The sequence below is a fragment of the Plectrocnemia conspersa genome, unplaced genomic scaffold (genome assembly GCF_051122295.1).
Source record: "Plectrocnemia conspersa isolate PC_06_02 unplaced genomic scaffold, ASM5112229v1 ptg000005l, whole genome shotgun sequence".
Lineage (NCBI taxonomy): Eukaryota > Metazoa > Arthropoda > Insecta > Trichoptera > Polycentropodidae > Plectrocnemia > Plectrocnemia conspersa.
Genome location: NW_028277169.1, coordinates 22,969,961 through 22,996,839, shown reverse-complemented (window position 1 = coordinate 22,996,839; position 26,879 = coordinate 22,969,961). Strand labels below are relative to the sequence as shown.

The following is a 26,879-nucleotide window of genomic DNA, read 5'->3' as shown; positions in this document are numbered from 1 at the left end:
AAGGTTAACCTAGTCCAACGCAATTATATATACAATTTTTTTTTAAAACTGGCATTTATATTTATAAAATTATATTAAATTAATTAAAATATGTTAAGTAAGGCTAGGTTAGGGTATATTATACCATAGCCTAACTTAGCCTAACTGAATTATACAAAAACCTTTTTTGGAAAATAATATGGTTGTATTTATATTTTTAATTTAAAGCGTACTATATTTTATTTTATAAGCGATTTATATGTTTGAAATGTACATTAAAACATAATTAAATAATATTATTTGTAATTTTTTTTGTAAAAAGCAACGTTAAAAATTTTTTTGCTTTTTAATAATTTGAAAATTCGTGTAAATTAAAATCGGGAAAATGAAGGTTTTTTGTCGCATATATCAGTCCTTAAACCTTTATGTGTACTTCATCAATTAAAGCAATAAAATTAACATTAAGCAATAGAAAAATTACTTATTTATAATATTAGAATATGTTTTATATAATTTTTATATTGACAATTTCTTGAATTTATTATAGATATTTTAAAAATATTTTTACTTCTAAATAATTTGACTAATCGTGTTAATTCAAATAGAGCAAATGAAAATTTTTTAATCGCATAGAATAGTCCTTAAACTTTAAGTTTAATGTATACTTTATATTAATTATAGCAATAAAATAAACATTAAGCAATAGCAAAAATACACTCCTGCAATACTGGTATTTAAATGGTATATGATCGGAAATTTTTAGTAATTAAGGCTAATGCATTGAAAATTAAATTTAATAAATTATTTGTGTTTTCTTGAGATTTCATAATAATATTAATCTTTTCATATTCTTTACATATTTTTAAACTTTTGTCTACATTTTAGTTCAATTAAAAATAATTTTAAAACGGTTTCTGTATTAAATTAGATTACAGCTTGAGATAAATAGGTTTATAATTTTAATAACTATAGGAAATTTGTGGAGGTGTGACAGATTTTAGTCATAAGTAGCAGCATAAAAAATAATAATTGAAGCATAGTAACAGTCAATGGTTGCAGAAAGTAGTAACCTATTTTAAATGTATAAACGTGTACTAAAAGTTGTAATTTTAAACGTCACTCAAATATATTTATATTTGAAGAGAAAGCGCTTACCCAATGTCTATAAGTCGTTTTAGAAAAATTTAAAAAATTAATAATTTTTGTTAAAATATTTTAACAATAATTTTTATCACATTTTTTTTAAATAAAATATTTATTATACTAATCTAATTATTTAAAGTACGATTTCAATTTGTTGACAAAATAGCTTAGAGCTACGCAGAAAAGAGTTGGTATGTACCTAGACTGTGCACTTCGTCACGACACATTACAGACTAACTCGTTGTTCCCGGAAATAAATATATCTGTACTGCAGACTTTTTCTCTCTTTGCTATACATGTGCTGAGACATTGGTAGTTTCATACTACAATTACACTTTCAAGTGTTTTGTTCGTCGTTTGGATTCCGCTCCATTTCCATTCGCGCGTGTGGCGGCACCCTTACCCGCCCAGCGTCAATCGAGCCGTGAACCTCGTTCGGCGAACTTTCACGGCTGCGAGCCGGAGATAAACGTGCTCCTAATTGATTCTGTGATAAGAGAGAAGCGAAGAGCACACCTGAGAGCCGAAAGGACTTTTGTATCTGCGGCGGGATTTCTGTGAAACCATCGCGATAATTAAACGCACGCGAGTGTCGCTTATGATATTGCTCGTCTAATTCGCCAGCCGGAGAGAGAAGAGAAGAGCGCCGAGCCGTGAGAGAGATAATATTGTATCTTACGTATAAAACCCAACCTTAAACGCAGTATCCGTAAACGGGCGGATTACGAGAGGCGTATTTTTAGGTACGGAATTTCGACGGTTTAAATTAATATATGACGATTCTCGAGCTGTTGATTTCAAGTGAATATAGCGTAGTTTTCTGTTTTCATGTTTACAATATAATAATTTGAATTTTCAGTCATTTAATAACATTTTACAATGATTTATATAATATAGAAAATTTCGTTGTTTTCTGTCTAAATAAATTATAAAATTATATTTTTTTATTGAATTAATATTTTTAATATAATAAGGACCCATATCTTTGAACGAATAAAGAAGTAAATATTTTTTTTGTGGATTAAAATATATAAATTTTAATTATAGATTATGATATACAAATACTATAATATATGATGTATGGTTTCAGATTCAAGATTGTAATTAAGGATTTTTATAGTGGACGAAGTATCTTTCTTGGTAGAAAATTCAGTAAATATTCAATTACAAGTTATTATAATTCACTAGAATATATACTGCTAACAAAAGTCATAAGCGTAATTATAATTATTTAATGTAAAATTATTATCTGTTTGAAGTGTACTCATTAGCATTTTTTGCCTTTTTTTTATTGACATCTAGAATAGCTTAACCAACATATATTTTAAAATAGATATTTTAATTATGTTACTTTTTGCGTATTAAAAACTTTTATTAGGGGTTAATACAAATAAATAAAAACCTTACTGAGCTCACATGTAATATTTGTACTATAGTTTTAGTGGTCATATTATTTAAGTATAATACTGAATAATATGATTGTTTTTAAAAAGTCAGACAGTAAATTAAATATATGGTTTCTGAACTTTTTAATAATAGTTAAAAAATGGGTTTATTACAATACATACTTTAGATATAACTGTAAATTAAAAAAGGCAAGCAAAGGCTTTAAATATACCAAAATACATACAAAAGGCAGAGAAAACTAAAATTGATTGCAAAAGTTTATTGAATAGTAAAATTTAAAAGTTTATATATGTTTGACCAAGCTTGAGTTTATCTTATTACAATAATAATCAGTAAAATCTAATTTATTATAAACCAAATTAATTAAATATTTTATAAAAACCAATAATTTTGGTCTCCCAGAAACGTGAGATTTAAACCTAGATCTATTTCAAAAAGGTAATGCAATTAATCAAACTTTGTATGTAGTTGTTAAAGGGCAATCTTGAGGCAATTTAAAAATAAGGTCTATTTGATAAAAACTAAAATATTATTTATAGCAGCATTTTATAGATAAGTTTAAATTTGGTTAAAAACCGTCTTTTAAAAAATGTTTCATAAACAAGAATAACACTACAAGTCTAATGTCTGCACTTCACTCTCCGGAAGTAGGCGATGGTTGGCCAAGGACGGAGAATATAATGTGTTAATTCGGGGTTACTTCGGTCGAGCTCGGTTCTCCCCGCTCTAAAATCTCTCGGAAGTTATCCGAGGTTACCGCGAACGGGAGGTAAAGTGGGGGTAATTTAGTTCGACTAGGCCAGCTTCGAGCGCTTCCGAAAATTCCGAGACCAAGGAAATAGTCGGGATGTTCTTTCGAGCGCGAGCGGCGAAATACTTCCCCTTTCGCTCTCTCGCGTGGTAAGTGACGAGAGAGAGAGAGAAAGATAATGATATGGTTTCTTGCAAACTGAGATAGAACGAGTATCTCGGTTCAATTTCAATATGGGCTTAGGCGTATGTGGTATTTGCCCGATCTGGACGGCTAAAATTATTTCTCCAAATATATGATTTTATAAGTGTTAAAAAATACATTATAGAAAAAAACTTTTTTAAAAAAAAAACTAAAAAAATTACCTTTTTTTTTATTTTTCATGAAATAATTCATGCAATTTTATTATAAAAAGTATTTAAAGTATTTCTTTAATTGTAGGCCCGAAGAAGAGGAATTCCGTGTTGAACGGACGTGCGTAGCGTAAAAAAAAATTTCGCCGCGTAGCGTAAAAAAAAAAATTGTATATGTCACAAATTTTCTGTTTTATATTAAGAAAAAAAGTATTTGACTAGCATTTTATCATACTCGGTATCGTTTTTTTTAAATATGTATATATTTGGTGATTCTCAACAAATTTTTATTTTATTTTATTAGTACGCGATCCACAATTTGACGTTTACTGATTTTACCACGTTAACCATATTATTAAAAAATTACAATCATTACAAAACTGTATTTTAAATTTGACGTTAACACGTTACTTATTTAAAAAGTTATAATGGTTTAAAAGGTTTAGGTCCTAACTTTTGCGACTAAGCCCGGTCCTATTTTTAAGAATAATGCATTTTTAAGGTATGCAATGTGCTAAAACCGCAAAAATCCGCAGTCAATTTTACATGTATCATCAAGAAAAAGACCTAAGCTATATATTGTATATAAAATCTAGATTAAAAAGTGGTGGGAAATATAACTAATGAACTCAAAATTAAAAAAAATATATAGGAAAAAGTACTTAATAATATTGTGTGTTTAATATGACAGCTATTGCAAGAAAGAGCTATGAAACGTAGAAACAATCAATGGTTTGAATTTTTCACTGTACTCAAATTAAATAATAATAATTGCCCAATGTACGAGTTGCGAAAAATTATCAGCTTTACAGAGCAACTTTTTTTTTTATCTGCGCTTAAATTTTCATAGTCGATTTTAATCGAAATACCACACCGTGCGCAATTTATACATTTTGGGGGCAGTGTGGACGCTACTCGGAAGTCGCCGACCTTCACCATATTCGGTAGACCTTTTGGTTCGGTAGCTTCCAGAGAGTGAAGTGCAGGCATAAGGATATGCATAAAAGTATAAAAAAACATTCAAGAGACTATTTGATATCGGTTGTATTAAGGAGAAAAATAGGGTAATAGCTGTTTTTAAAAGATCAATATAATGAAAGTATTTTAAGATGCCAAAGAAGTATACGATACACGAAGCATTAATACAATGATCAGGAATAAAACAACCCTTATAAATTTGTACATTTAAATTTATTATTATAGTATTAAATCAAGGTATGAATATTAAGTTGAACTCAAAGTGAAGAAATATAAAGCAACAATTTATTCAATGTTTGTAATATAACCCTTACGCGTGTCATATTTATTTAACACTTTACCCGACTACAGTTTAAAACTGTTCGAAAGCGATTTCGCACATCTGTCGGATCGATACAGTCGCTCGACTGTTTCTCGATGATTTATCTCGAGGACGCGCGATTTATCGCCCGGGGAATTTCGGATATAACGATATTATCATCAACCCTTATTCTGCAACCCCCGAGGAGTCGAAGGGTGTTCAAGTGCCCTCGGTAAATTTTATTACGAATCCTGGCGTCCTTTTTCGGTCGGACGGACTCGGCTCCGATGTAGACGAACCCACTTTTGCACCAATATCGATCATGTCAACGAGTTTGGATAAAACAACATTATGATACATGACTGTATACCATTGGCGTGTTATCCTTCTGACCGAATCTAATATTAGATCCTTCGTATCATATAAAATAAAATTCAATATCCAAGAAGAGCCAAAGATGAAGCCATATTTCGTTTCTTATTAGATTATGTAGCTTATTCTTAACAGAGGTAGAATTATAATATTTTGATAAATTTTAAAGTTAATTTTATTACTATGAAGTAATTTAATATAATATTCAAGGAACTAACTGTGCGTTGTGTGAAAAAGGCACCGCAATACTATTGATAATACATCTTTTATTTAGACTTAAAAATAAATAACATGTATAAAAAGAAATGTTGAGGCAACTGCATAGGACTTAATTAAATTACCTCGTCTATAAGATAAGACACGTCAAGAGTGTATGTGATTAAAAGCATTTTATGGATGAAATCATTTGTAAAAGAAAGTGATAAAGCAGGCTTTTTTAAGCCATTGGCATGTAAAATGCCTCAGGTCTTACCTAGTGACCCTCCAATATAAATCCAATTAATTATTGCCGTGTGACATTCAAGTGATTAAACTGTGTTTTAGTTATTGTATATATATGTTAAAAATATTATTTATCAGGCAATCGAATAAATAATATAGAAAGTATACTAATGTTGCATATGTGTTCTCATAACATCTCACTAAACTTTTGACAAATATGTAATGTAAATGCTTTCAAAATTGATATGTATATTTAGACGCTTTTGATAGCGCCCACAGCTCCCAGAGTTTAGTTAAGAAATTTAGCAATACGCTTCAGTAAACTTAAACTATTATACTAGTTACACTTGCAAGTTGATTTGCATCAATTAGCACAAATTACCTCTCCGTCCTTTGACCAGTGGCTGTATGTAGCGTTGCTCGGTAGATTGCACTCCAACACCTGTTTGACATTCAGCTCGGACATGACTTCGTTAGCGTTGATCTCCAAGGGTGGCAGCCTCCTAAACGGCATGTCAGCCTGGTACTCCAACTCTTCAACTTCTTCCGCCTTAGAACTACTTTCATTCCTCTTACCGTCTTCGCCCATGTAACTTTCTAAGAACTTCTCATCATCGTCCGTCAAAATGAGCACAGCCTTTCCGTTATCCGTCTGAAGGATCTTCACGTCTGAATCGGCTATGATGGCAAAGGTGTGTTCTTTTCTGTTGCTTTTCAATATGTTGACGTTGGTGGAGTTTCCAGCTATGCTGTCCAAGAAAGTGTCTCTGTAAACCTTTGGTCTTTGGACTTGGGCGTTCTGCCTATTGTTATCCTTATTATCTACACTCTTTAAATCTATGTTTGCTTTAGAGCCAATTTCTACACTTTTACTAATAAAATCATAAGATTCTGTTGTGGACGTATCTATTTTTGAATAACTTAAAGTTTCAGCATCAGGGCCCAATCTCCAAGTGTCTTTAGCTGTAGTGCTTTTTTCTCTTTCTTTTTGGTTTAGAGAATGATTCGGCGCTGACACTGGTCCTTTGCTCTCTGAGGCCGGACCACTGAGACCTGTAAAAATAAAAAATAACTATTAAGATACAAATCTCTCATATTATATAATATTTAAAATTTAAAAGTATATGATATATCAGTTTAGTTATAATATTTAAATATATATTTTTTTGTAATAAAACAATCAGCTTTTTTGAAACAAAATACCTTTTTTTGCATTATACGAGGTATTTTTGGTAAAAAAATTATGACGTACACAATTCTAAATTGTAAACATATTTTGTTTGCTATATCTGTTATTCCTAAATCTATTTTTGTTTATTATTTTGCAACGTAGTTTATTAATTTTACTTTATATTTTATAATGCAGCTTTTTATTAAAAAAAATACGAATCACTGCCTAAAGATTTTTTTTTGTTTGAGGTAAAAAGTCGTTATTTGAAGCAAACATATAATTAGATACTTATATTTATAAATAGTTAGAATGTATATTAAAAAGTATTTATCTTTCTAGTTAAATTGCAAATAATTACTTTAATGTACCTAATCGAATCACATATGTGACTATATAAATTGATTTATTGATAAAATGCTTATAATAATACTATTAGCTTTCTTTTATTTACTACTTAACTCTTTGCGCGGTATCGCCGTACATGTACGGCGGTCGATATTGCACTGTTTTAAAGCACCCCAGATGAATATATATTTACATATATAACGAAATAAATAATAAATAAAAAAATATTAAATTTATATAATATTTTTTAAATTTGATTTATTGTAAATAATTTATGAAAAATAATAGAGTATGAAATAAATTAACTTTATGAAAAATATTTAAAGTTTCTAAATTGACATAAAAAAATCCACAAGAGTCAAATAATATATAAATACAGAATTAAAACATACTAATACAAAAAAGTAATAAAATAAATTAAAGCAATAATTTACTATAAATGCAATATGAAATAAGAAACCACAGAAATAATTTGTAAAATTAACTCATTTCTAGTTGTGTACTAACAAATTAACAAATCTATATAAATTAACTCACCACTGAAAGGGTTGAAAAAAATTAATTATAAATTAAATTTGCTTTAAATTTCAGATTAATTATAAAATATTTGCACTTTAAATCATACTAATAAATAACAATATAGTAGACAATATTTAAAAAAAATGTTATATACATATTTACTAATATTTTCGATTAATTCAATAAAAAAAATATTCATTAGATTTGATGATTTCATATTATGTCACAAGAGCGATTTTATGACATTAATAAAATCGTATTAATTGTAATTGTGATTAAACCCGTTCTTTAATTAAAATATATTGATTTATATTTCGTAAACAGTTCAGAAAGCACGTTGTACATAAACTAATACTTTGCCTAATATTTTTTCATAATATCTAAAAAATAAAACTGCGGTAATTTTAAATATCACTCTTAACATTGCTAAAAAAATCTTATATATTTTTATTACTCATATGCATTGATATATTGTGGATTCGAGTTTATATTTAATCATTTTCTAATTAGTTTGCTACTTTACATTAAATAATTAAATTTATTTATTAGTATTCTTCGTAAAATAAAAAGCAATATCTCAATGCGTTAAAACAATGTAAAGACAATCAACAACTACTATTTAAATAGTAAAAATCAAATTGAAATTAAGATCTGTGAATCAGATCGACCCATCTCGATTATAGATTAGGAAAATATAGAATAACCTTATTTGTGATGATCAATTGAAATTATAATTATATATTAAACTTTAATATCGATCTCAAAAAAAAAACGACTTATATTTTAAATAAGCGCATCCTAAGAATAATTTATTTAAAACAGAGACAATCTCATTTGTGATAATTGTTTAAAATCTCATAAAAATAATGCGATTAAGTTTTTATTAAGGTTACTAGAACACTATAAGTAAATGTATAATCCCAGAGCAATTAAAGTAATTAGAAATACACATAAAAACAGTTTATTGTATATAATTTGCTTATTAAATAAACGAACACTTTAGTTAATTTAAATAGAGAGAGGCTATGCTTCTGGGACACAATTTTTTTATATGGGATAAAAAATTATAAGAATACTATTGTTATTTTTTTCTGTTAATAATTACCATTCTCTATTGAAAATCACGCATTACTAAGGCATATACATATGAATGTGGTGTATAATAAAACTTCATCGATCACATATTTTGTATCAAAATACGGAGTGTAATAAGGACAGGCAGGCGCCCATTTTCAGGGGGCGCCTTTTATCCCGTCTCCACACACTCCGACGCTCCTCTTACATAATGAGATCCATAAAAAAGTTTTATTGCAGATCAAAAAAGAAAAGGCGGGCATGTTTAGTAGTGGTCTGTAGCTCTAAAGAAGCAATCGATTCGCTAAGCTTCAATACACGTGCAGGAGCAAATTTAATGTGTATACTCAACTAAAATTGTGAATATGAATGATATTTTATAATATTTTATAAAATATAATTCATATTAAACGGCACAAAAAACAGTTGTATAAATTAGTTACTTTGACCTGAAAGACCTGGGTTCAATTCCCATGTAAAATACAGTGTTTTTTTGATTTTTTTTATCCTGAGAGAGAGATTTAGTGTTTATATAATTTTAAATCCGATCGATCATCACTGATTAGATTTTTGTAGATTTTTAAATCTCACGGTTAAATATTTTAGTGAATAGACAAAATAAAATTTAGCATTGTCATTGTATTTAGCAATATAAAAAAAAATATAAAAAGTGATTGACAAGGAAAATAAATTTTAGTAGGGTGTCTCGAAACTTGTGTATGCTTATTCTGGTCATGTTGCAATAGAATATTTACAATAAATAAATATTTATTCTTAAAATAAAATACACACTATGCTCGAAAACGGTGCAAAATAATAAAAACTAACAAATAGAAACCATATTAATTGCACTTTTATATTGCTGGCAAATATATATTTTACTTAAAAAACATGGCAAAATACTCTATACTTAATTAATCTGTAAAATTCTTTTTTTCGACCTATTTATTTACACTAAATTTCTTTTTCTAAAAATATAACATATTTCTCTTGGTTTTATGATTAATACCTTTTATTAAAACTAAATAAGTTGTTTCCTATTTATAATAAAAAATGATAAAATAGCATAATTTTAGAAGTAATTTGTAATTTTTTTAATATATTTGAATTACTCTTATAATAATTATCATTTCTCTTAGGGGTGTTATATATAGGAAATATATCAAATTTGCCAAAAATTATATTGTACTATATAGAAAAGTTGTTTTAAACTTGTGTGAGAAAACTACAAACTTTTTAAAGCTTCGAAACTTAGCGACTTATCTTGTTTAGATTATCTAGATTCCATTTATAATACATAATCTATCATAGTTTAATAACTTTATATTTTCACATTTTAACTTATAAAAGTTGTTTTTTAATTGAGTTAAATATTACTTAATTTAAGAGCATATAAGACGACAAATATAATAAGATTGATAATAAGTGTATAACTATTATTTGATTGATCGTTAAAATTATTCAGTAACAAGTTTGCTTGTAAAGATAAAACAATTATTTTTATTTAAGAAAGGGAACAAATATTTTTTAAATTAAAGCTAAACAAATAATACTTTTGCACAAAAATAAAACCACATAATCTGTTTGTTTAATATATACAATTATACGCTTAATTTAAAATGTCCATTTTTAGTTATTAAGGCTAAAAAAATATTTTATGAATTAGTATAAAAAAATGTTTTTATAATATAAAAATATACTTTTTCATATAAAAAACATTTATTTTACAATATAAAAATCAAAGATATCTTAAAAGTCTGAAATTTAACTTCAAATGAGAGTTATGAACATAATATATAATTTATACAATGTACTTAAGAAGTATTTATTATTGCCAATAATTAAAAAATAAATTATGGCTATAAATGAGCTATCTGGGTACTATGTACAATTTTCTATTATAAACCATAAAATGTAAATCAAAAATATTTTTAATTATTTTCTCAAAATTAGATTAACATGTAATTTTACATTACATTTTACAGTGTAATTTAAATAAGATATTTTTGTACCGTGTATTTTTAAGAAAATGTAAATATGCCTTGGAATATGTTTTATTGTGTATTTTACAATTTTATTTTATGCATTTATCATAATTTCATAGATATGTAATACTATTGTATATTTAAGAAAAATACGGTATTAAAAATATATTTTATATGAGTAAAAATATATATTGAAATAAGTGTTTTTAATTATAATATATTTTGGAAACTATTCCATAAAAAATTCATAGAATTCTATGTTTGGATAATAATAAATAATAGCATAGAGAATACATGGAAAATAAATAAATCTCTGACAATATAAGATACAAAGCTTAAAAATGACGCCACATTAAGATTAAACTGTGTCACTTGTCTTCTAGCTAAAGCTATTGCAATCGTTAGCTGTTTGTAATTGTTATCATTATCTGAATGAGTATTTTTTTCTTTCTGTAACATATTGAGATCTCACTCATAATATTCTATATTACACGCATTTCCTAGTATTTCGTAATATGATACCTCTATCTTACAAACTTCCAGCAAAATGAAAGAATACGCTTGTTTCGCAGCGGACTGCTGCGGACCAATCGATTCGCCTAACTTTTTACACGTGCCGAGAAAACTTTAATAATATGGAAAGACCCAAAAGAGTTACAAAAGACTATAGCTCAAGAAAATGCGTCCTGTTCTTTTTCCGATACTGGTATCATTCGCATATGACCGATAGGCCCTTTGTCCCTACGGGGTAGTTAAGGGTTCGTCGGTAATGAAAAATGCCTAGGGGTCCGACCGGCTATCGTTTCACCGTTTTGCCTATACTTTCTCTTTCGCTCTGGTTTTATTCGTCTCGGAATGCCGGCAATAATTCAACTTTGGCGTCGTGTCATCGTAGATGGAAAACTGGAATTGGTCATAAAAGAAGTTTGTTGTTTGTGATCTCTCCCGGATCGAGACAAAGGACCTTTGAAATGAATCTTTTTTTTCTGCCGCTCGGACGTTGTTGGATTGTTTTATAAAACTCTTATTTCAAAACTTTTTTAAAATTATTTATTTAAATTGCTTTTATGTAATTATGTAAGTTTAATAAACATAAATAACCTTAAATGCAAAACTATGTTAACCGAAACAAATATATTTCTTTGTTTAATTTTTTCAGACATCCTGGTTATTAAACCTTACATTTTATGTACCTAATAATGATAACCACAAAAAATAAAAAACTTCGCTGTCTTGCAAACTCTTAAAAAATACTATAAAATTACACAACAACTCATTTGAGGCCCTTTCTATTGACGGGAGTTATATTTTTTGCAACGACTTTGTCTAGAGGTTGTTAATATGTTATGTAGTATTGTATTTTTAATTGCTTTTATAACTACGGTTTTTATTACGTGGTTACATTTTCTGTATTCAATATGGCTTAAATATTACACTTTATATTAAATATAAAATTAATAAATATGCCTCATAATATGAACATTGAAGTTTTTAAATATAATATTTATTATATTTTTTGGGCAAAATTATACAAAGACAATTTATAATTAAAGCCCTAGACTTGGGTACTAATTAAGCTAAATATTACATTAGGGTCGACCTGGCCCTGTAATATTTTGCACTAAGTCCCTTTTCGGCGCGAAGTGTCCTCACGGACTGTTTACTACTAATGGCATAACAAGATTCACCTCTAATCCTATCCCGTAAGCGACTAATCTCAGCCGCAAATTAATACACCCACGGTGGTTTGGTTATTTGCATACTCGGGTAATAGAGAATTATTAGCACGTGGCGAATATTGGATAGTCACTGCGAAAAACGTGTATTAATATATTCCTCTAATATAGTATGTAAATGTTCATTTAATATACAATAATTTACGTATAATAATATATTCTACTAAAATAGTATGTAAATGTACAATATATGCATATTTCATGAGATAATTGCAATACTATATTTCGTATAATATTTTTGTAAAAACAATGCACGAAACTATCATACATAAATAATTACCAAGATATGTGTATGAGAGTTAGCAAAAAAAATTGTTATCATGTACCATGAACTATTTTGTATAATTTATATAATATTTTAGATAAGATTTTTTTTTATGTAATATAACAGATCACTTGAATTCATCAGACAGATTTGATACTGCTGCAAATTGTGCGTTTTGCATAATTCTCGTTACAAGTTATAACGAACCGAAAGTTTTTCACTGTTAAAACTTACGTTATGCAGACAAATTGAATGAAAATCACTCGGAGGTTTTTTCTATGGGACGAATTTAGATTCGGCACAACCAAATTTATTGCGTCTTTTTTCTTTCTCTCTTCTCTCAGAGAGCTTCTCAACAAAAAACGATGAATACTCTTCTTTTGATGGGAAATTGGAAGGGGGCTTGGAAAAGATGAATTGAGAGGTAAAAGTAGATCTTGAATTTGTTTCCTTTTAGCTTTTGATTTGTGGCCAAGTTTGTCAAAGTAAATAAATGACCGTGTCGATGGACGCTTATTGCTCGGAGTGCAAATTTGTTTTCGACGAAAGAAAAGTTTCAACTGCCTGAGATAAAACGCCCGTCTTGAAAATAATTTATAAATAATAAATATCTGTTGAATATTTATGAATATTATGTCATAATAATTAAAACGTTTTGATTTTTCAGTCAAGATTCCAAATTCTGGTCTTTTGCATATAAAACGCAAAAGAATTAAAAATATACATTTATTGTGTATTAAAATACAATGAATTTACTAGGCCTGACCAATCACGCGTGACGTCATCTACTAAAGGGATATTAATTAAGTGTGAATGGGCAATGTAATATTATATATTAATGGTCATAGCAGATAACAATGAGCAAATGGAGAATCTTTAGCATCATAAAACAGGAAACCACTAGTTATGAGCATGAAAACCCTAAAAGAAAATCGTTATTTTAGTTTTAGTGTTTGCCGTAGGACTAATTATCCAACACTAAAAAACACTAATCATAAAATAACTATTTTTATTAATAAAAATGTATAATTTACAAATTTAGAGATTGGTAACAGAATAATACGAGTTATGCAGACAGTAAAATTATAAAAATCTGTCTATTGCACAGAAATATATAATTAATACTTTCAAGATTTTAAGCCGAAAGTGTGTGACTTTGAAGCTAAAATAGACACCAGTAAAACATAGTAACAGTTTATTTTATAAACTAACATACTTTACTACACACACACACATATATATATATATATATATATATATATATATATATATATATATATATATATATATATGTGGTTGAATGCGTTTTCGCGGAGAAATATTTGAATTTATTCTATAAATCTATTCAATTTTCCCCTGAGGATGGCCGGGCGAATCTGGCCGAAACGTAGGGACCATGATTCCACACGGAATCAAAAAAGTACGCGGAGTAATCCGACTCCTAGAAATATTAACCATATATATATATATATATATATATATATATATATATATATATATATATATATATATATATATATATATATATATATATATATATATAGCTAGCAGGCAGTAAGTTAAAATTAAATAATTCATAAATCGGAAAGTTTTCGCTGGCGTGTCAAACTGTATTATTGTCTGCTGTGATTTTGGTAAAGCGGCTGGGATTGTTGTAATGTGTACTTGCAATGCTCTCTAGAGTCTAGATGTACATTATATATCAGCGGATAGGGTGTAGAACAGTGATGGCATGCCTTTTTGAGATGTGGGTCTAATTTTGTTCATTCTTTTTTTGGTACTAGCTCGTGGGTCACCAAGTCAGTGGCGTCACTTGAAAAGGAGGAGGGGAGGATGGTTAAAAACTAATTTTTACTACGAAACACGACGTTTTACGACCATGTACGTCATACACAGGTGCAATGATACGATAGAAAATCAGCCACTTGGAAATGTGTTCTCTGTTTTCACTTTTATGATATAAAAAATATGTTTATAAAAATCAAAGCGTGTCAGTCTGACCTGCGGGTCATAGGTTAACCATCACTGGTCTAAGATCTAGACGATCCGCTGATATCTAATGTATCTGTTTCAGTGACTCCACGGCGTCACTGTATCGTCTCACACCACATCTTGCTTCTGTGAGCAAGTGTCACATGTTTTATAATGTTGTTTCGATACAGCTCTATCGAATCGCGGATGAGGCTATTTGCGAGCCAATTGCATCGCTTTTTAGTCATATTTACAAAATGTGTTCACGCCTTAAATATATACTCCAGCGATCAGTAACCAAAGGATGGAATAACAATAGAATTATGCGCAGGGTAAAATAAACTGTTTGTCGTACGTCCTTGCCAAACAAAGAGTAGTTTTTTCGGTGGTATTTATAGATGATTAACATTTTAGGACGGATCTGCAATATTTTCAATTATTAACCAAATTGTTTAGTTGTTTTGATTGGCCTGATTTTTGATTTTCATTTGTGGGTGACCATGTGATAATTACAAAGAACGAGTAAAAAATTACAACGTATAATTCTAGGGCATATATTGAATCTTAAAAAGGATATGAAGTGTTTTTAAAGATAAAATAATCACTAATAATACTTAGCATACAATCGCAATAGTATTATTTTTTATTTCCTTGCTAAGCCGCCAGCTTTCTAAAGGTTCCTCGCACATATGGCGTAATAATGTGAAAAACGGGACTTAAGCTTGATAAATGTGATTGGAACATTTGTTATGTGTAATATGCGGGCTATACTGATTTATTTTTTCGTGACGTAAATAGTGAAAAATTATTGCGATAATAGCGAGAGCATATATATATAATATTAAATTTATTATGATGTTTTCTTGCTATGAAAACATTACAACATAAAAAGGGCCGTGAAATATTTGAAAAATGCGAATATTTTTCCCATTAGCAAAATATCAAAAATAATAATAAATGCTCTTTAAATATTCATAAATATATAGAGTACATAAATAATATAATATAATATAAGGGTACTAAGGACAAAAAGACAGAGAAACACGAATGTGATTTTATTATTATTTTAAAGTTAAAATTTTCCTTTTATCGCCGTAGAAAAGGAAAGGAAAGAAAAAACGACCGCATTAAAACAAACGCATTTCTCGCGGTTCGTTCCTTTTCTTTTGCAAAAAAATATTATCCCACTTTGCTTTTACACTTGTTCATAACAGACAGGGTCGTATCGACACTAAGGTATAAAAGTTTCCGATTGGAAGTTATCGTTATATTGCTTTTATGTTTTTAAACTAAAAGCTCACTCTAGTTTATGTAATATTTTTATCTTATCTAATAAAATTCCCTTATCGATTGAGTCTTAAAATGGCAATTTTTTTTTAAATATGCAGTGCGCTAAATATATAGTCTTGAATGTAAAGACTAGCAAAGATATATAATACAATATGTATAAGTTTCACATCAATTGCGCAAATAATCACAAGTGCTTCTGAATCATGAAGCTGGTCGTCTTTCCACGATCATTTAATAACCGGAGATTGTATGTGTCATATTTTAAAAATCGTGTACGTTATAATTTAAACGTGCTTTTTTGGTTTTAATTAAAAGTAATTAAGAACTAAAATATATTGTTATAGACTTGTTTGAAGTTAACGAACGATAATTAAGAGTAATCGAGATACCGCATTTGCGTGTCATTACTCGCCGGAATTGAGAGACGCTGCCGGAACGGCGTTCCGGACGTTCGGAGAGCTTCAGCTCTCCAGTAATAAATTTGGCGGATAAAGAATGAAGTCGTCAAAATTATATTATTTACTTGGAGAGCTTTTTTCATCTTTGCTTCGTTTCTCTCTTGTTTGCCGTACAAGGAAAGAATTTTAACGACGGCCCTTTGTTTGAGCAGAGCAAAGTCCAAATTAGGAGCAAAATTGTCTATTTGATCGCCGGGGCAACTTTGCATCTGTCCGTTTTTTATTTCGTTTCATCTGTCAACGCTGAGTAAGTTGAAAACGATTGTGTTTGTACAATTTGATTATTGTAATAAATTAAAAAAATGGTCTATGAAAAAAAACGCAATGTAAGAGCCCGTTTGATTTTTTCATTGGTCGTGTAAAGACAAAGACGATTTTATTGAGAAGAATAAGCAAAATTTAAATTAAGGTACACACTCAAGGGGCTTATGTACAGCAGGCCTGTCAAACTCCATCATTTGTATGGGCTAAAAATATAAAATTTAATTTTATGCGGGCCGTAAAAAAAAACTCACCTCGGAAATTATTCTTCGTAAAATGTCTGAGGTGTGACCTTTTTTAACTCCCAACAGCATCCGTAAACAAAAAATCCGAGGCGACCTTTTACTCCCGGGGCGCTGAATATTCTCGAGATGAGAATGACTGGGCCGCAAAAAAGTTTACTGTGGGCTGCATGCACGAGTTTGACTGACCTGATGTACAGTATATATGTAAGGTGAACTTTTTTTTTAATAAAAAATATATTTAATTTTAATGCAAATAAACCAACAGTTAAAATTTATTTACATTTAAAAAAAAACATTTTAAAGTTTATTGACATATATTAAAAATAAACATTATTCGCTTACAATATGTCATTATTGTGGAAACTCTCGTTTATTATAATATATCTGTTTTTGCATTAACCCAAAAATTGACTAGTGGTCAAAATGCAAATCAAAAAGTTTTGAATTTGTTGAAAAACAATTTTGCACTTTTACAACTAAATATTGCATCATTATTATATCTATATAAAAAACTGAGTATTTATTTGAAATATTTAGTATTATTACTGGATGGTTTATGTTTATTATTTTTTTATTAACATAATCCTAGCCTTGATCTTAGCAGAAGACAGATAAAACTCGATAAATAATACTTGTTGAGATTTCTACCAAAATATAGACTGCAACTTATAGAATAATTTTAGTCGTGATTTTATTAAAAAAAATATAATTACGTTGCAGTTATCTTTTAGGTAACTGCTAATAAAAATGTAAAAAAAAATACCTAAGCTAACCCAAAATATTTCTATAAATAAATTCATTTAAAAGAGCGGTGCAAGGCACACAGAAATAGTATTTTAAGGGGTCACATATTTAAAGAAATGTAAAATCTAAACCTAACCTAATAACTTCAAAATATTTATTGGCATAGAAAATAAAAATAATAATAAAAAACCTCAACTAATCGAACCTAACTTTAAATATTTGTACGAATAAATAAAAATTATACAAATTTTATAAATTTACTTACACATAAAAGCAATAACAGGGACAGTGCGGCAGGTACAAGGTATATACATAGGTTCCATATTATAGAAGAGTAAAAAACAAACAACTTAACTCGAAATATTTTTTATAAATAAATAAAAACAGTATAAATTTTAGGAATTTAGGCAGCCATAAAGTAATGCAATAGATACAACCCATCCAAGCACTATATTATAAAGGAACCAATTTATTGAAAAAAAAAAATTCAATTTAACCTTACATACAATAAAAATAAATAAATAAATAAACATCCTAGCGCTTATGGTAGTGATCGTCTAAAAATAAATAAATGACAAAAATATATCTAAAAAAAAATTTAACATTTTCAACATGTATACTTTTTTCTAAGAAAATTTTAACAGCTTTATTTTGTATAACCGCTATTTTTATATTAAATAAAGTCATTTTTTTCTAAAAAAAAAATATTTATATAATAAAACTGTGACAGAAAAAATATTTGTTTAATAACCTTATAAATTTATTAAAATATTATTTGTATTTTATTAAAATATTCTTAAATATTTGTTTAATACCATTTAAAAATATATTTTTTCACAAATTTTTAACCCATGACAAATGCGGCTCATTGTTTTTAAAAAGCGAATCTAGCCTAACTCAACTCAAAATATTTATTGTTTTTAAAACGCAAAAAAAAAAAAACTATATTATAAATTCATATATAAAACAATATATACATATATTTATTTTATATAACCTAGGCTCTGTATTATAAGTAAGTCCCAATTTTTGTTTTTAAAAATTAAAAAAATATATATTACATAACCAAACTTAAAAAATAAAATGTTCTGAAAAATACATAACGAAAATATAAAAAAAAATATAAATTGAACCAAACTTTGCAAACATATAATAAAGATCTATTTTTAGTGAAATTTTTATACAAATATGTAAAACAATGTCGCAGTAATCGTGCTTAAAAAACCAAATAAATGGCAAAAATATAAAAAAAACATTGGTAATATTGAACATTCTTAACTTCTTAACTTTTTCAATTTTTTGAATAGCCATCATTTTGAAAAGAAATGATAGTTTAATGAGGCAAATAAACATTAGATTTTTATAAGGTCTATTTTTGACAAAAAAATAATGCGGATAACATAAAAACTACAAAAATAAAAATGTGGATTTATAAGGAATTGAGTTAGGCCAAGTTGGGCTACGATTTTATGTACCCTAACCTAGCCTAACTCAACATTATTTTATTTATAAATATGAGAAAAATTTATAAATTCACTACATGTGAACCCTATTTTATACTTTCAGATACATATAACGGTGGTCATCAGGGCAGTTTAATAGGTACAAGACACACAGGTTCCCAAATTAAAAAAAAGCTTAACTTAACCCAACATAAATTATGTATTGCCATTAATATCTAATATGTTTGGTGGTTTATCTTGCGATGCAAAATATATTTTCCAATAAATTTACTAATATATTTATTATAAATTTAATAGAAAAACGAGATCAACACCCTTGGAGACTTTTAATGTTTTTGCATAGGTATATATAAATATTTTCCGGAAAATTTGTTACGGCGCGTTTCCCGTCGCTACGTGCAACGGTAAGCCATCACCGAGAATAACGACTATGAGTGCTTTCTAAACTTTCCATAACGTCTGAGTCTTGTGAAGGAGTTACGGGAGCGAGATAAAAAATTGAGAAAATGTCAAGTGGCATCTGAAAGGCTGAGGTCGAATATGGGATAGTTTAGCAAATTGAAATGAAATTTCAAGCGATTTTATTAAATAAATTTATTACTAGTCAATCGTGTTGCTTAATTATTATAATATTTTAATTTTTTTCAACACAATTGAGTTCATTTATATTTTTGCCATCATTTGCATTTAGTAATGAATATCCTATGTGTTGTAAATTTATATTAATAAGTTTATCATGGTGTATTATTGAATGATTCAATTGTAAGTCAATAAATGTACATTTATATAGATTTTAAAAAGGCTTTTGATTAAGTGAACCATTCAATCGTAATCAATAATGCTCTAACCATATTTCTCGTTACCATTCAAAGAGTCGAGAATAAATCGTTGTTTATGATTTGCAATACTCAAAAAAGTACTTAACATGTCATCGAGTGCCACAAGGATCAAATATCAAATATATAAATATAAAAAAATAATATTAAGTTTGAACTTTGTATATACATTTCAGCGTTTTCAATGACCATCATAGTAACGTATCGATGTTTTTCCAAGCGCGTAAAAAATACTTTTTGCAGCTAGCAGCTGAATAGGGGTTTGATCCAACCCAGGCTTGTTTGTCAGATTGCCAAGTTTCCGTCTTGCGGGACCAATATAAGTTTTTGCGGAGTAATGCGGTTGACATGTGTCAATAGCAACAATACAAGCCAAGAAACACTATACCCAAGGCGCTCAGTCTTTGCAAACAAGCGGAATCCTAGTGAAGATATGCGGATCGATCAGCCCAGATATACTAGTTATAAGAAGCAGTATAGTGCTAGATGTAGATCTCGAGGTGATATTAAAGTACCTATAGTTAATAATTAGGAGCATTTATAATTTTAATCTATAGAAAGTAAATAAAAACTGTGAACAAAAAAGTAAAATTATAGGAATATTCAAATATAAATTTAAAATAAAAAGTATATTTAAATGTATTTATAAAAAATAGTGGCTCAATATATTCGTTTTATTATTTATTATATTGTACTAAAAAATATATTATATTATATTCTTTTAAAAATAAATATAAATTTTTATATACATGGCTTCAACATTAGAAAATGTTGAAGCCATGTATATAAAAATTTATATATATTTTTAAATGCTGTTTCAGACTAAAATTAGATGACTATAGCATTTTTATTTTATTTTAATGGTAATTACAACATAAATAATATAATAATTTTTATGATAATGTTAAACGATTATTTTCCAGATATATTCACAATAATGTTTTTTTGATCTTTTCCTTTAGTTGAATAATAAAGTTATTTATTAGAAAAAAAATGTTAAGACTAAATAACATAGATTAGTTAATCCTTGAAACATTATTATATTACAATAAATATTTTAATTATTTTTTTAAATATTTTCTAATACTTTCTAAAAGAAAAGATTTAAGCAAAATTTACTTTTATTACCTAAACATAAAAATCGACCAGATCAAAAAAAAGTTACATATTTTAAGTATATATGTATGTTAGTTAAGTAGTTTTATCCTTATGGTATAACTCTTGTTCAGTACAGTTCATGGGTATAACTTCATTCTTTATGCCTCGTCTACGCTCACATCACAAAATATCAGGCAAGGCTCAAAATGCGACTTGAAATGTTGTTCTCATATACATAGTGTGTGACGATATGTATGTGTGTGTCTATACGTACACGTTTATGTGTATATGAAATAAGTGGTATTCCTTACATAACGTGCGTCGATTTAGCGCACGACGGGAAGCGGAACCAATTTGTTACTGAAAATCCGGGCAATTTGGCTCTTAAGCCACGCCAGTGAGCGTCAAGCACCGACGGAAGCTGGAAAAATTACATTTTATTTTTTTTGTCAAAATATCGCCCTTAATGCTTTGTGAAAATTTTCTCAAAACGCCTTGCACGCGTCCGGACCTTCACTTAGTTGATTACATTGCCAATTTTCTTCGCGTGCATTACCCGCATTTCAGATATCTCTCAAAGTTGGGCTCGGAATATTTTAAGCTCTGAACCTTAAAATAAAATCTTAAATTCAAAAGCAACACTGCAAAAGTTTTAAAATATGTTGACAAGTTAATATTCACGAAATAAGTGAAATAATAGTGTTTCATCTCTCCTTTGACACAAGCTTTCTCTCTAATATTATATCAAACGCTTCAATATTCTTTAAAGAAATAAAAATACCCAAGTCGTGGCAATTGGACTAGAAATTCTTTGGGAGAGAAACATAATAATGAACAGCTTGTTTCTGCGAAAACCACTCGACGATACATCTATATAGTTAATAGTTTGATAGAACAAATTACTTATTTTCAATAAATAAAGATAGATAATGCTTATATCTCACATTGATAAATGATTTTTTAATCGAATTGTTATTAGAAAATATCACAAATGTAGCATATAAATTTGTACATATGTTTTGTATGTATGTTCACGGATGATTTATTAATCGTCGAATGATCCCCCAGGACGTGTCCAAGATACGACCATGCAATTATCTACGCGTCGGCAAAAAATGAAAAATGTCCCTTTAGGGATTTGCTTCCATTGTCCCAAGGACACCTGATTCGTCCTACAGCAGCTTGCAAAAACGGCCGACGTTATTAATCCTTGATTTATTTGAGCAACAACTCGAATGGCCATCTCATTGTTTGCCCAAAGATCATGTTCAACCCAGACCCATTTAATATTTTATAATATAAATATATACAGGGTGTATTTGAACATTGTAAAGTAATTCATATGAAAAATACGTCTATCTTTGTATATCGCATGAAGCAAATAAATTATTATTTTTTTTCTTCTTAATTTGGCAGTTGAAAATTAGCTAAAGAGTTTAGACGTTAGCGTTACACTTATGCGTATCTGAATCGAGGTCTAATAAATGGTATTCAATAAAAACCGTTGGACTTTACTTTAACAAAAATAAAAATATCAGGAATCACGACATCATCAAATGAATTGTATCTGCAATTAAACTGTTTTTTACTAGCTCTAATGGATCTGATCTGCATTAAATAAACACAAATTGGCTAGTTTCACTTTTAATCATTGACATGAAATAAAATGCACATTTTTACACTACCGCACTCAATTACTTCTGTCATAAACTGCAGTTTAAAGTTGATTTTATTCACTTTGCTACCTATTTTTTTTGCCCCTTAGCTCAGATAAACTTTTACAAAGCAGACCTAAGCTGAATCTTCAAGAGTTCAACTCCATCATTAATGTGAATAGAAAGCTATGATTATGCAATACTATGTCAAGAATTGACACAAGTGCATATATAGATATTGTTAAAAATTGTTAACCGTCAGATGTTTATTTTTATAGAAGCCAAAGTTATTATTATATTTGCTGGGGTTCTTCTTCTTGAAACTCGTGCCCTCAACTACCATAACCACGACACAATAAGGATGAATTTAACAATACAATGTAAAAAAGGACCATACAAAAGCCTTCATTATGCCCAGGAAAAAAGAGCTTCACATAAATAACACGTAATTACTCTCTGATGCATTAAAATAATATTTATTTGTTGCGAAACGGGCACGGAAAAATATATTACCATACAATAAAAAGCACCGTAAAGCCACAATATTCCCGTTCCATTATTCGATCTCGGAAGGATGTCCAGCAAATGTCACTCTCTAGAGGCGTGAACATATTTCGTTGGTCGAAGAAACGAGTGTAATAATTAGCTGGATAGTCGCTGCATGGTTGTGATTTGTCAGCAAGCTTTGCAACCCTTAATATTTAAGCTGTTCTCCAATGAGAAGAGGTCAGAGATGGACTGAGACGAGAGACAGTGAAATATAGATAAATAGACAATCAGGGCCAGACTGAGATTCCCAGAGGCGATCACCGCAACAGAGAGGAACATAACTCCACTACACCGTCGCTGCCAAAACTACAAGCACTCTGAGGTTCATCCACTGAGCATCATCCCTCCGCCAGCTTCTTCACCACTGCTCAGAGAATAGCGACACAGTTTGTCGAAATAAATTATTATAAAACACTAGATTCCAACGGCGTGTTTCTGATTGCGAAGTCTCACCCCTTAGGGTTAGAAAGCATAAATATTTAATTATTATTAAATTAATCAATAATTTAATACTAACTAATAAATATTTTTGTCTTTAAATATATTTGCCACAGACATCCGTATGAGTAAAGCTGTCCGCGTGCAGATTAGAAAGTATCTTAACAATTAGAAAGTGTTCCTCTGAGTCAGCCGGCAGGTAAATATTACTCGCCGACCAACCAAGTGTGGCGGTTTATCCAATTTAGATCGAATATCAAATATTAAATGAACACGCTGGAATGACTTATGTCAAGTTCACACTAAGAATATATTTGGAGTGTTTATAAAAAGCTATATACTAATGTTTGATTTGCACCGTTAGTGTTTTCCGACAAAGATTTTGGATCAAGGATGCACGTCATCAAATCATTTTTCACAAACTGCGATAATGCAATGTGTTTGTATTCCAAAATTTGATTCAAATGTTAATTGTTAATGAAAGCTATTTTTCATAATATAAGAAAGAAATATAATCACGGCGATTTCTGCTCACGGGCAAGATGCAAAAATAATTAAATTATAAAACAGATAATTAAATTATATAACAGATAATAATAAAAAATTTAGTTTTTGCATAAATCAGTTAATAAATATTTTGAATTTAAATTTAATGAATAATAATAATAATAATTTCAGAATCTGAGTGACACAAAACTATAATATAACCTCACATAAATGTAAAAAAAGTATAATTTTTAAAGCTATAATTATTTTCATTGGCAAATTTTTTTTAATATAAAATATTAATATTTTGAATAACATTACCAAACAATTTATCATTTACTATTCAAAATAATACAGTATATTGTCTTCATATTATAATTCTCCTATATGCAGTAAGATCTTAATCCTAAAATAGTTTCGCGGATCTGTTTACTCTTATATATTTATTATGTGCCCACAATAATATCTGGTTAATAAATGGTTAAATTCAGATGTATACATCTTCTATTGTATATAAAGACAATCAATGTGTTATTTGATATACAACAAAATGCCACAAAAACTTATGATTTAAACTAAAAAAATAATACAGTAATTTGCGTTAAAAAAATGTGTGATCAAGAAGTTAGGAACAAAATAATTTAACTTTAAATTAAAATATTTTATTTCAGATAACGACAAAAGTTTTTTAATAACACATTTCATGAACTTATCTTACATTTGTATGTAAATTGTAAGTAAAACTTATTTACGACCAATTAAAAAATAATAAAATGTTGGAATTATCAAACTGAAACTGGAAAAGCCGCCTGTATCAAAAACACAGCAAAGGAAGTAATCTAAGCCAAGTTGAAAATCTAAACGATGGCTTCGATAAATTTTTCAACGTCAAACGCTCTCTTCATCGGATTAAATTGCAATAATTAATAACAATATTTAACGTTTGAGCGTGGTGCTATTCTACGCATAAAGGGCTTTCATTATAAAAGGGTCTGAGCGCTCGTGAAAAACACGACGAAGATGATTAATGCGAATGAACAAGAAGGGCACACTTTTTTCAATTTGAATCTTGAGAAAAAGTGTGAAAATATTTTTTTTTGAGATCAAAAGAAATACTTTATCGTATATTAACACATACCTACATATACGATATAAAGTGAAGAAAACATCAACAAGCATATGTATTGTTTAGTATTATGGTACATCACTTATTATGCTGCTTTCTGAACTCTCTTTTGTAAAATTTTGACTATAATTAAATTCTTTTTAGTTTAAATAAAATATAATCTCGTTAGCTTTTATAAATTTAGAACTGTTTTTTGCAAGGACGGTTTTAATTTATTATATTTATTTGGTTGGATTCCTAAATATTTTTTTTATTTTAAATTTAGATATGCTGATTCTTTCGTGTCAGTTTGATATGATTATAATGTTTCAATGCATAAAAATTAATTATATTTTTGCTCAATCAAAGTTTTGATTAATTAAAGTATCTTGTATTTTGAATTTAAAAGAATATACTGTAAATCTTACTAAATTATTAAGATAAAAAAATAGCTTTTTATGTAATAAATATGTAGAGTTATTACTTAAGAAAAGGTGAGTATTTTTTAAGACTTATTCAAACGTGTCCCAGGAGACAATCTGACGAAACTTTGACTAATTTATATTATCGTTATTCTCTGCGAGCAGAAACAAGGGATGAATTATCACCCCTTCCCCTCAACGGCAATCAGTCATGAAGTTAAAGCCCGACAGAGAAAAGTTATTATCGTTTGGGTATTAGGTTAGAAAATTAGAAAAAGGAGTCTCTACGAACTCAAAGACAAATAATTCTAGAAGAGATTAATTTGAAAATCTTCAATACACATCACATGCTTCGCATACATACATAAGAACTTAAAAATTATCCCTAGATAGATCATTTAAATTCCACAATGTACATGCAAAATTGAGAAACTGACTTTGCCCCATGAGTGTATTATGATGTGTGACTGTCAATCACGCTGTCAGAATTTGGTAAGAAGCTTACACAATTTATTGATAAGGGTGAACTGTCTAAGAGCGATGCGTCGGTACATTTAAATCCGGTCAATATGTATAGTTAGAAATTTTGAATATAGAAATTTCAATATAACGAAATAATACTCTTATTACAAAGGTTATTACATTATTGGGTTATACAACTAAACTACTTATTTTAGTGAAAATCATTTTAGCTATTGAACACATGAGTACACCTCTTTTAGCGATGCTTTCACAGCTGAAAGTATTTTTCATGTTTACCAAAAGCACGACAGACCACTGATATAAATCGGTGTGTAATACTTGAAAGACCTAAGCTCGAAACCAATATGGATAATAGTGTTTTTCTTTTAATCGTGTGTGGAAGGTCGAAATTATTAAGTTCCGATCAATCATCTAAGATTAGGTTATCCAATATTTTCTATTTCGCAGATCAACATTGTGATTAATGATTCAAATAAAAAATCTAGCTGGGTTGTGTATAAAGACATTTATTAATTGTAAGCTATAATAATAATTTATAATTAATAAAATATACTT

At 28.6% G+C, this 26,879-nt stretch overlaps 1 protein-coding gene across 2 annotated transcripts in view; it reads right to left on the bottom strand.

The window, feature by feature from the left end:
• tei (irregular chiasm C-roughest protein teiresias) overlaps nt 1-26,879 on the bottom strand; it is a 247,109-nt gene that overhangs the window by 115,207 nt on the left and 105,023 nt on the right. For both annotated transcript variants that reach the window (XM_088185654.1, XM_088185656.1), the window contains exon 3: nt 6,108-6,778. In XM_088185654.1, the coding sequence (XP_088041780.1) occupies nt 6,108-6,778 (671 nt within the window). The remainder of the gene's footprint in view (nt 1-6,107; nt 6,779-26,879) is intronic.